At 39.4% G+C, this 12,482-nt stretch overlaps 1 protein-coding gene across 19 annotated transcripts in view; it reads left to right on the top strand.

The window, feature by feature from the left end:
* The window catches only part of PLCB4 (phospholipase C beta 4), a 419,746-nt gene that overhangs the window by 340,684 nt on the left and 66,580 nt on the right, over positions 1-12,482 (top strand). For all 19 annotated transcript variants that reach the window (XM_021921227.1, XM_021921224.1, XM_021921225.1 and 16 more), the window contains 4 exons: positions 304-445; positions 1,082-1,166; positions 1,508-1,632; positions 3,543-3,594. In XM_021921227.1, the coding sequence (XP_021776919.1) occupies positions 304-445; positions 1,082-1,166; positions 1,508-1,632; positions 3,543-3,594 (404 nt within the window). The remainder of the gene's footprint in view (positions 1-303; positions 446-1,081; positions 1,167-1,507; positions 1,633-3,542; positions 3,595-12,482) is intronic.

The raw sequence follows: 12,482 nt of genomic DNA, 5'->3' as shown, positions 1-12,482 counted from the left end.
AAAGGCGTGAGCCACCATTCCTGGCCAGTAATTTCTTGAATATTTTAAAGTCCCTTAAAAATCTAAAAATATCCTACAAATCTAAGATCAGCTTAATATTTTATGATTACCTCCTTTTGCATTATTTAGAGCTACAATAGACACTAACTTCTCTTAAAGTATCCTTTATATAATTGAGGAAGAAAAAGTCTTTAGCTTTCAATTTTTGTGTGTGCCATTACCTTTATTAAGGAAATCTGCAGCACATATCCATGGGTCCTACTGAAGTCATCGACTTATATGTTTTCTTCCTTGTGCTTGTAGGGCCTGGTAACTGTAGAAGATGAGCAGGCGTGGATGGCATCTTATAAATATGTAGGTGCTACCACTAATATCCATCCATATTTGTCCACAATGATCAACTACGCCCAGCCTGTAAAGTTTCAAGGTTTCCACGTGGCAGAAGGTAACACCAAAGGTTAAATGCAATCGCCTTTTTTGCTTGATTTTCTTTTATGGTGCTAATAAGCTTGTATCTAACTTGCTGCCATTTGTCGTCGTGGGCATGGGAGCTGTTCCACCTCACCTTATTTTTGTTTCACCATAGAAGCCACCTTGGTATGTGGGTGATATTACATTGTCATTCATGACCTCATCCACAAGGTGGCGCTGAAAGACTATGGATTTGTTAGTGCTGGGCCATGTAGCCTCTTCTCTTCCCACGTGCATTCACAAGACCCCTTTTAATCAAAAGCTGGTTTTCAAAAAAACATAAGAAGTATTTAAAAACTTCATTTCTGGGCTAGAGAAGCCATCATAATCATCATTATCATTAAAAATTCATATTTCAGGGATAACTGTGGCAATTGGGGTACATGTAATTTCTCTAATGACTCCCAATTTAAATCAGCACTTTTTTTTTTTTAAAGACAAATGTCTCCATCCACAGGATGTCAATGAAAGTAAGAGCTACTAACATGATAATGTAGCATTAGCCTCCAAGGCCTTGTGATTCAGGGTGTAATTGTATTTATTTATTGCTGTTTTTCGCTGAGGGTTTGATGACAGGGTTCCTGACTCCATCTTTGCTTTTCTTTTACAGAACGCAATATTCATTATAACATGTCTTCTTTTAATGAATCAGTCGGTCTTGGCTACTTGAAGACACATGCAATTGAATTTGTCAAGTATCCTTATGTATCAAGTGGAATGAGTGGTTGACTCACGTTGGTTTGGCAGGAGCCTCTGAAATAGATAAATGGCTAATGTATCATTCTGATGGTAGAGTTAATAAAATGATATGTGGGAAAGACCATGGCAGCTGTGACAATCTGCCCAAATGAAAACTGTTTTTATAATCCACACAGTGAACTGTGATCTTAAGCATCATTTGTAAATGTGAAATTTGCTGTGTGCTGTCTACTCGTTTGTTGTTGTTGGCCTAGACCTTTGTTGTTGTAGCTCTTTGTTGTTTATTTTTCTCTGCTGTAGGACTCTTTTTTTCTGTTTTCCTTAATAAGTTACACAGTTATAACAAACGGCAAATGAGTCGCATTTACCCCAAGGGAGGCCGAGTCGATTCCAGTAATTACATGCCTCAGATTTTCTGGAACGCTGGCTGCCAGATGGTTTCGCTGAACTATCAAACCCCAGGTAGGAGCTGATGTCCAGTGACCCCAAATTCCATGAGAACACTTTGACAGGATAGTGCCAGCACTTCCCGTCAGTTGGCTGTGGGCATTTTTTAAAGGAAGCAGACATATGGCAAAGCAATGTGTTATTGGATTTATATAATGGTGAGAAATTTAAAAAAAAAACCCAAAATAGAGCAAACAATGGTAGAAGATAATGTGTTGTGATTGAAATTTAATTCCTTTCATAAGTGCCATGAGTATTCTTGCTAACCATTATCCTGTATTCCAAAATATTGCTCATTTGTCTTCCTTTTGGATCAAAGTTGTTATCTTTGTTTCCAGAGGCAGAATTAAGTGAAAAGAATTTGAGTATCTTTGTATAGCAACAGCGACTCATTTCTCCTTTGGCAAATACCCTGACCACTGTGAACATTCAGCAAATATGACTGACGCAGTGGCACTTCACCAAAGAAGTACAGAATATTTTGGAGTAAACTCCCCTAAAATGGTGTATAAGGAGTTACGTATTTGAAGAGATACTAATCTATAACTTGGTCCTCCAAAGTGTACCCAAAGACAGGTTTCCAATATATAATGACTTTCTTTTTTTCTGGAAGGAAAAGAGTAAATTTTTATAATTGCATAAACAAATTTTTAAAGTTTTTGAGGTTTGCTTAAGAGCCTAGGATCACAGTATTAAGATTAGAGGTAGCAAAACAGAAATAAAATAGATGGAAATATGCCACAAAACCTATTCACTGTATATGGTCAATTCTACAGCATGGTTCTTACAATTGGTGAAATAAAACAAAACCAGAAAACGCTTTTTTCCTTCAATTCTTTGCTACATAAGAGTATTGCCCATGCTTCCCAATTTGAGAATTTTTTTAAATCTATTTTGTGGTTTAAGAATCCCTGTCCACCTTGTTCCCTGCTATCTGGACTGAGTGGAAGGTCCTTTGACTTTCATTCCTTCAGCATGAGTGTGAGTTGACTACTTCCCACGCCCTGAGGGAGCCTCCCCAGTGACCGGAAGCTCCTCCTACTGGAGTCGCCATTCTGCATGGGGTCGCCACAGTGCTTGCTAGGTTAGACTGTGACGTGATAGGTACCAGTACAATCCCTGAGTGTTTCTAGCTGGGGTCCGGTAACAAGGCCCTGATGACCTCACTTACTTCAAAAGGGGCCAACTTGTGTTCTCAGTTGTCAATGAGTTCATAATATGGATTAAATGGCTCTAAACAGTTTATTCACTAGGCCAGCTTATGTTTTATTCTATAATATTAGGTTAAACACAACATTTTGAAGAGGAAAAAATATCCATCAGTTTGCCCATTTCCTTTGCTGATGGGAAGAAAGAAAATATTTTATTCACTTGCAAGAGAAAAGTCACAAGCCATGCACTGCCAGCGTAGACCCCACTGGAATAATTCCCCCTGCGTCCCATCGTGGAAGCGTGCCACCGAGTTTTATGAGATACTTAGCTAGCTCATTTTCGAATCTTTTAAATCAAGTTTCATGTTCACCCTCCCGGGTATCTCCAGTGTTCCTCTGCCCGGGGATCCTGAGACCCATCCTCTCCCACTGTAGCAGGTTGGATATCTCTGCTCTCAGTACTCATCGAACAATGGTATGACTCCAATATTGAATCCGTTTTTAAAAGTGACCTTTAGCATGGTCTTTATGAAAACACATTTTATGTTTAATTTAAATGAAACATGCGGTCAGTTCGACATGGAAGAGAGTATGCCTTAAATGGTCAGTTCGACATGAAAGAGAGTATGCCTTAAATAGACCAAGCAGAACCTTGTAGTATTAAAGAGGGATCAGGGCCTAGGAGCAATCTGACACCTATTGTTTAAAATCACCCCATCAGGGTCTTTTTTGTCTAGGAAGACAAGATGCTAAATTATTTTTGTCTCTTGACAGATTTAGCGATGCAATTGAATCAGGGAAAATTTGAGTATAATGGATCGTGCGGGTGAGTAATGTGATTTAAACTGTTATCTAGATTTAGAACTCCATACCACAGCCATAATGAAGCCATGTCATTTTCAATTAGAGACTGCAGAATTTAAGCTGGGTTTGAGGGATGGAATAGAAGCAAATGAAATACCTAGAGAATAGGCAGGGCGTGGTGAGAATATTTGCAAATATACATTCTTCATCTACCTCATTTTACTAAGCAGGTTTTGGATTTTTTTAGTCACAAATGAAGCAGTTCATACATATCCTAGAGTTTAATCCTCTCACTTTAAAATCAATAGTGGAGGAGATTATTACAGGACAGGTAATAATCCCTGCACACTTGGACATTCACTGGAGATGTAGGCCTTAAATATGTGCATTTTACCTAGGACAAATCAAGTAACGAAGTTAATTTCATATGTAATGAAGTTGTGTGTGTCAAACTGAATTTCATTCAGTTGGGAATAAACCTTTGTCCTCTATTGATTCTTTGTTGTGTCTTGTAAGTAGCAGTTATCAAAGAATAATGCTGTGAATATTATCCTAGTTTCCTTAAATAGCAATCTTGAAAACTGAACCAAGAAGTGAAATAGGAAATGTCAATTTCACGGAAACACTGAAAGGTTAAATGAAAATATAAAATTAGAATTCTCTAGAGATAAAAAAAGAAAAACTATGTGGTCATCCCCTCACTCCACCTCGGCCTCATGCATCTGTCCCCAAGCAAGTAAATATTGATAACTCCAGACCACTGCCCAAAGGCCTCTAGAGGAATCCAATGGAAAACCATCCCCTGTCATAATGATGCCATTAGGAATTTCTTCATGGTGGCTCACCTGATTGGATGTCTTAATTTTTCTCACTGAAAACTGCCAGTCAAGATAACATTTTTCAGCAGTTGTGAGTTAGAAATGACTTTTCAACGTACACACTCCCTCCCTCTGCCTGCCTGGTGAATGGTTCTCTGCCAGTATGGCTGCCCACACGGTGACCATGCTATTCCCCAAATCACCCACCACTTACATACCTGGAGCATGCCCTACATTTTCCTCTGCTGTGTGTGCTTTGGAAGAAAAAAATGTGTGTAGTTGGGAAGAGAAAGTTCTGAATTCATATTTCAGAATTTTGTGAAAGCAGTTTTGTTATTTAATGCCAAGTGTTCCAACCCAAGAGATTTTTCACATAAATTGCTTCGCAGGCCTCTTCCTCTCACAAGTAGCGGGCCGAGGCATAAAGTCCCAGGGCTTCTGTGAGTAAAAGCCCTAGGCTGGGAGTCTACAGATCAGGGTTTGAACTCAGCTCCCAGCTGCCCCTAGTGCTTTCTGTGTTGCCTACAGCAGGTGTGTTAGACTCAGAACCTCTCTTCTCTGCTTGATAAAATGAAGACGGTGACACCTGCCACACAGGGTTTGTTGTACTCAAAGGAAAAAAAAAAAAAATGTCTTTTTTTTCTTGAACAAAACAGGGAACTAAAAAAGACTTTGTCCTTTGACAAAAACCGAGTCCTTTCTGATGAGACCCACCTTTGGGTTTCCCTGTCGGTCACTGTAGAATCCAGTTTGAGCAAGAATCGTGCTAATTCAGTTTAGGGAAAATCCCCAGCCCTTGGTATCTGACCACCCTGGATATCCTGTCACCTTGGCCTGCCTTCAGCAATAATCCTATCAAGTCAGTTTGGCCAGAAATCTTTATCCTTCATGTTTCCTCACAGAAATTTTCCATCTGCTGGCCCTTACCCTGCTCCATGGTTCTCAATCTCCATGTATGCTGGTTGAGGTTAGATTTGAGCCCTTATACCTATCGCCACGGCTCCCTATCCCCTTGAATAAAGTCCACTTTACCATGTTTAACAAGTGTTTGGGTACATTTTTTTTCTTTAACAGTTTACAACAGCTCAGGTTGAATGAATGTGTACAAAAGTACTTCAGGAACTGCACATTTCTGTGCAAAAGTGAGATTTAAGAAAAGCTTAAGGCCCTATGATCAATCACACACACAGATATTACAAAATTCAAGGAGTGCTCTGTTCAGTCGTCCTTTAAGGACCCCAGGGAGGCAGCCTTGGCACTCCTGGCTCTTACAGGACCCCTCGGGCATGGCTGTGCTCACTTCTGGAACCGTGCAGTGGCCCAGTGATGCTTAAAGCACTTTCCTCGCCCACCTCAGTGATCACACCTAAGGTGCCATCAGCTGTCCAACATGCAATGAGGAATCCTGGCAGCTGGGCCTGATGCAGGGAGTAGAATTGTTTCTGTATTTAAAAAAAGTCCTGACAGCCGGGCACGGTGGCTCACACCTATAATCCCAGCACTTTGGGAGGCTGAGGCTAGCAGATCACGAGGTCAGGAGATCGAGACCATCCTGGCTAACACACTGAAACCCCGTCTCTGCTAAAAATACAAAAAATTAGCCGGCCAGGTGGCGGGTGCCTGTAGTCCCGGCTACTTGGGAGGCTGAGGCAGAAGAATGGCGTGAACCCGGCAGGCGGAGCTTGCAGTGAGTGAGACTCCGTCTCAAAAAAAAAAAAAAAAGAAAAGAAAAAGAAAAAAAAAAGTCCTGACAATCCTATGTTTGGTTTGTTTTTCCTAGAGTTTCTGCTTAGCCATCATTAGCATGTGCAGTATCTCACTCTCTCCACCGTTATTTATTTATTTTTTTCTTAAGACAGGGTTTCGCTCTGTCACCCAGGCTCAAGTGCAGTGGTACAAACGTGGCTCATTGCAACCTTGACATCCTGGGCTCAATCTGTCCTCCCTCCTCCACCCCTCAAGTAGCTGGGGGTGCCCACCACCACACATGGCTAGTTTTTGTAGTTTTTGTACAGATGGGGTTTCACCATGTTGCCCAGACTATTCTTGAACTCTGGAGCTCAGGCAGTCTGCCTGCCTTGGCCTCCCAAAGTGCTGGGATTACAGGTGTGAGCCACTATGCCTGACCTCATTGGTCATTTTTAAATGCATTCATTTATTTTAAAATACCTTCACAAACAAGGATACTGTTACTACTTTAGCCTGAATTCTGTGTTGATGTGTTGGACACTATGTGACTAAAAGCATACACCTCACCAGAAAGGCTGAAAAATAGCCCGTGCAGTGGGGCAGCCCAGCTTGATAAAGTATTAGGGATACCGTTGACTCTCTAATCTCCTAATTCCCCTTCCCATACACCCAGCTGGTGGCAAAGGCTGTCACTGGCAGGGAAAAAAGAAGAAATTGCCCTCACCTGCATGCTTCTGTGTTCCATGGTGATGGTAGATGTGGGGCCCAGTGCTGCACAGGAGCTCCTGTCCCTGGTGCTCGGGCAAGCTGGGGCACTGCATGGTTCTCACTGTGTCACACTTGTGGTTCTCCCACCCGCCTGCAAAGACTTTTAAAAACTGCCCCTTTGGGCTGAGTCTGAGGACTGCATTTCTTAAAGAGGCATTCTGTGCCTCTGTGGAGGCCTGTGGAGGCAAACAATCCCTGTTTTATGTAGAACATCAGTGTGCAAAGTACACAAACACCCCTAGGATCTAGCAACTGTAGCAAAATGTCAGAAATCCCCCTGGGAACCCCTTCTGTGCTCCCTGGCCGATCTTGTGGGAGGGCACACCACTGGGCCGAGTAAGTGTGCATGTAACCAGGAAAGTGAGCAGTGCTTTTAACAGTCTCGTTTTTGAAGATGGAAAAATGGAAGACATTTCCCTAATTGCAAATGAAACAAAATAGTGTAAATTAGTATCTAAAATCTTTTTAGGCTTTCATAGGAAAGCGGGTGATTGATATCAAAATAGTATGTCATTTTATGATTCCGAGGTCATTTTTACACAGCAGTTCTCCCTTGCCCACAGGCCATACGTTCTAAGAACCCCAGTGGATGCCTGAAACTACCAATCCCAACATATATATACTGTGGTTCTATATATGCATACCTGTGATAAATTTTAATTTATAAATTAGGCATAGTAAGAGATTAACATCAATAACTAATAATGGAACAGTTTTAACAATATAGTGTAATAAAAGTTATGTGAATGTGGTCTCAAAATATCTTAATTTTTTCTCTTTTTTATGTTTATTGGCTATTTCGGTATTCTGTGTTGTGAAGAACTTCTACGCATTTTCCTATTGGGTGTTCTATCTTTTAAAATCGATTTTTTATTTCAAAGTTTTATTTTCCAACTTTTATATTAGGTTCTATTTTAATACTTTTAGAACAGAGTTGACCAGGGGTAGCTGAAGCCTCAGAAAGCAAAATTGCAAATAAAGCAGGTTACTGTATAATATCCTCAAATTGGAATGTGTCTTATAATGCATAGCAACTTGCAGTTATAATCAACAGTCATTTTGCTTTCTTGCAGCTACATAAAATGGCATGTTGGACAACTGATGGCATCTTAGGTGTGATGAAATAGGATGTGTTTCCTTATGACCCCATTTTCTCATTCTTGGGGCTCCTATCCACCCACCTGGTTGGCAACCCTTCTTCTCGCCCTCTCTTGCCTTCTAAGGCCCTACACAGTCCACAGAGAATCCTTGGATCCCTGCCTTGCCATTGGCTTTGATCTTGTGCCTGTGCCTATCACACAGACCTAGATGTCTGGAATGAGTTTATTTTCTGTACCAGTAAGCACCAAATAGACCATCTATGTCATTTGCAGGGCCCAATGCAGAATGAAAATGAAGGGCTCCTGAGAATTTTAGGATGGTGGATGCAGAGCGTAAAACCAAGCATTGAACCAAGTGTGGGCCCTTCTGAATTCAGGGCCCCGTACAGCTGCACAATTAGCACATCTGCATAGCCAGCTCTGGTGCCAGACTCTGGCTTCAGCTTCCCTATCAATACCCCAGGTCCCTGCACCCTGACAGCCACCAGGGATATGAGAGGCAACCTCTGCTGCTCTCTCAGACCGCCTTGGACCCAGAACAGATGCTCCTTTGACCTTCAAAGAAAGCTTGCTAAGTGTCCTATCCCAGACCAGGACTTACCTCATGGTCCTGACAAGCTTCTACATACTCTGTTTTACCCTCTTCGAGTATACAAAATGAACCCATTTCACCAGAGCTTGCCTGCTTTGGAGAATTGGATATGGGTTTCTTGCCCTTTTCCCCTGCCATTTCTCATTTTGGATCAATTCACTCTTTCACAGATGAGTGTTCCATGCAGATTTGAACGGGGGGATGTGGAAGAATGTTTTTGACCCTGAGATGTCACCATGATCCGTTTCTTATTTTGGTGGGTGGGAAGGGGCTCTTGATCTTTAACAAAGGACTGTGGAAAGTGAGGAATCTCTGGACACTCCTTCCCAGAGAGATTCAGGACTGGAAAGGTGACTCCAGTTCTGGATTCATCCAAGTCCCAACCTTCCTCAGGAGGCAAAATCCCTCATTTGCCACTGCTGAGGTCCAAATGCTGCCCGTCTCCTGAAAGCCAGAACCACTATCGTTACCTCCCCCCGCAGTCTGTGTCGGTTTTCCTTCCAGAGAAAGCTGGTGGGCTTCCTTCCGAGATGCAAGCATAGTATTGTAGCTGCTCACCTACTTTCCATTCTGATTCTTTACCTTTTGCTGTATCACCATATTTTCTCATTGCCAACTCTAGCCACAAAAAAAAGCTACAAATCTAAAACTTCATGAATACAGAAGATAATCTCTTCTATATGGTTAGAGAGCTTTTATATTAATATTGTGAGGTGCATTCTCTTGGAGACAAGAGTGTCCAAAATCACCTTTAACATTTCAACAATTGTGTAAATTTCTATATTCTTCATAAAAAATCAGTGTTGTCTCTTAAAGATTCCTTTTTAGATTATCAAATGTAAGGGAATATTTTTAACACTTTGTTGTTTGTTCAGACTTAGAAGGTAACAATGAATGGTGACTTTTTCAAAACTAAGAAAAGTGACATTAAACTTTAAAGAAAAAATATCATGACTCAGGATCCCTTTTGGGTTGTATTTTAAAAGATAATGAAGTTGACATCATCTAGACTTGAAATTCATAAAAGTTATGCTTCTAAGGAAATTTAGAGTTTTGAGTTCCCCTAATTTTGATTCTTTTACATTTAAAAGCAAACCTTTACTTTTGGGAAAAAAAGTACTTTTATTTTCATTTATATACTACTTATAGTTTGGATTCTTTAAATCTATGGTTATTCTTATTTCTGATAAAACGTTAATTTCTTAAGGTTTTTGACATATGTTTCAGGGAAATTATGGAATCTGGACAAGGTGTGATTATATGACCACTACCCAGTGGACGTGAGGGGCAGGCATTGTATAGTGGGGATAAATTGCAGAACATTTTCATTGCCTCAAAATCTGTATCCTTTAGCTTTGGTCTCCCAATAGGAACTCTAATGTACCCTCTGTCTTTGTATTTGCCTATTCTGAACATTTGATATAAATGATTTTACATAATATACGGCCTTTCATGCCTGGCTTCTTTCACTTAGCATAGTGTTTTCAGGGTTCATCCAGGTTGTAACATGTATCAATACCTTATGATTTTTATTGCTGAATAATTTTCCATTGTACGAATATACCACATTTTGCGCCATACGTTCATTCATTGATGGACTCATTTGGGTCCATTCATTTGGGTTATTTCCATCTCTGGATTATTACAAATAATTCTGCTATGAATGTTCATATTTTGTATGTTTTTGTATGAATATGTTTTCATTTATCTTGGTTATATGCATGAGAATGGAATTACTGGGTCATATGGTAACTCTATGTTTAACTTTTTGAGGAACTGCCAGACTGCCTTTCTAAGTGAATGCATCATTTTACACTCCTACTAGCAACATATGAGAGTTCCAATTTTTCCACATCCTTGTTAACACTTATTATTATCTGACTCATTAATTATAGTCATCCTAGTGTATGTGTAGTGATATCTCATTGTGGTTTTGATATTCTTTTCTCTAATGACTAATGATGTTAAACATCTTTTTATGTGCTTATTGGTTTTTTGTGTATCTTATTTGGAGAAATGTCTGTTCAGATCACTTGACCATTGTTTAAACTAGATGAGTTGTTCTTTATGTATTCTAGATACAGGCCTCTAATCAGATATATGAATTGCAATTCTTTTCCTTTTTGTGACTAGCCTTTTTACTTTCTTGATAGTGTCTTTTGAAGCATAAAAGTTTTCAACAGAAAATCCAATGTATTGTTGCACGTGCTTTTAGTATTATGTTTAGAATCCATTGCCAAATTCAGGTCATAAGATTTGTCCTTATGGCTTCTTTCAGGAATTTTGTAGTTTGGCTCTTGCATTTAGTTATTTTATCCTCTTTGAGCTAATTTTTGTATATGATATAGGGTAAGGATCCAGTTTTACTTACTCATCCATTTATTTGCATGGAACTATCCTGTTACCCTGTCACTATTTATTTAAAAGACTATTCTTTCACCCATTGATTGGTCTTGGCATCCTTGTCAAAAATCAATTGGCCATAGGTTCATTGATTTATTTATAGACTTTGATTCTGTCTCATTGATTTATGTGTTTTTCTTTTTTTTTTTTTTTTGAGATAGAGTCTCGCTCTGTCACCCAGGCTGGAGTGCAGTAGCATGATTTCAGCTCTCTGCAAGCTCTGCCTCCTGGGCTCATGCCATTCTCCTGCCTCAGCCTCCCAAGTAGCTGGGGCTACAGGCGCCCGCCACCGCACCCTGCTAATTTTTTGTATTTTAAGTAGAGACGGGGTTTCACCGTGGTCTCGATCTTCTGACCTCGTGATCCGCCAGCCTTGGCCTCCCAAAGTGCTGGGATTACAGGCGTGAGCCACCGTGCCCGGCGATTTATGTGTTTTTCTTTGTCAGTACCAGACTGTCTTGATTAAATCTTGTAGTTTTATAATAAGTTTTGAAATCAAGAAGTGTGAGACACCCAATTTTGTTCTCTCTTTTTACATTGTTTTGGCTATTCTTGATCCCTTGAGTTTCGATATGAATTTTAGGATTAGCTTGTCAGTTTCTACCAAAAAAAGGCAGCTGGGATTTTGATAGAGATTACACTGAATTCACACATCAATTTCAGAAATATTGCCAGCTTAACAATATGGTCTTCTAACCCATGAAGGCAAGATATCTTCCCATTTATTTAGCTCTTCTTTAATTTTTTTAAACAGTGTTTTGTAGTTTTCAAAGTATAGCCACTTATTTTTTTAAAAAAGTTTATTCCTAAGTAGTTTATATTTTGCTATTATAAATATAATTGTTTTCTTAATTGCATTTTTATTGTTCATTGTCGTTCTATAGAAATACAATTGAATTTTTATATGTTTACCTGGTATCCTGCAATAGTGGTGAATTTATTTATTCCAATAGTTTTTTTAGTGGATTCCTTAGAGTTTTTTTTTAATTTATGGGATCATGTTATCTGTGACTAGAAGTAGGTTTACTTCCTTCTTTCCAATTTGGATGCCTTTTAATTCATTTTCTTGCCTAATTGTTTCTACTAGAAATGGGGAAATAATTTATTTTTATTTTCACCTACCTCTAGCTGAAATGTCAGTTTCCTTTGATTGTGAATGTAGACAACAACCTACAGTCACATTAGTGATACCCGTGACTCTCTCATCACAGACATTGTCATAGTTCATTACTGTTGTTACAGCTGTCTCAAAATATTTTTGTACTTTGAGATTATTGTCATCCTAATTAGATCTTACCATTAGATCTTATAATTTAATGCATTATTAAAAGTACAATTAATAACAGAGGTAGAATATCACATATTTTTATATTTTGATAATTATAGCTAATATAATTGGTTTTTCATTGTTATTCTTTGCATTTTATTTTATACATATAGAGAAAAGCACTTAAAGGGGACCAGGGAATAAAAAAGTTCCAGAGAAGATGATAGGATCAGGAAGTCCTGGATGCCACTAAGCCTGCCACTAAGCCAGCAG

This window comes from Papio anubis, chromosome 16 (genome assembly GCF_008728515.1).
Source record: "Papio anubis isolate 15944 chromosome 16, Panubis1.0, whole genome shotgun sequence".
In the NCBI taxonomy this organism is placed as follows: domain Eukaryota; kingdom Metazoa; phylum Chordata; class Mammalia; order Primates; family Cercopithecidae; genus Papio; species Papio anubis.
This window is presented reverse-complemented; position numbering and strand designations above follow the sequence as displayed.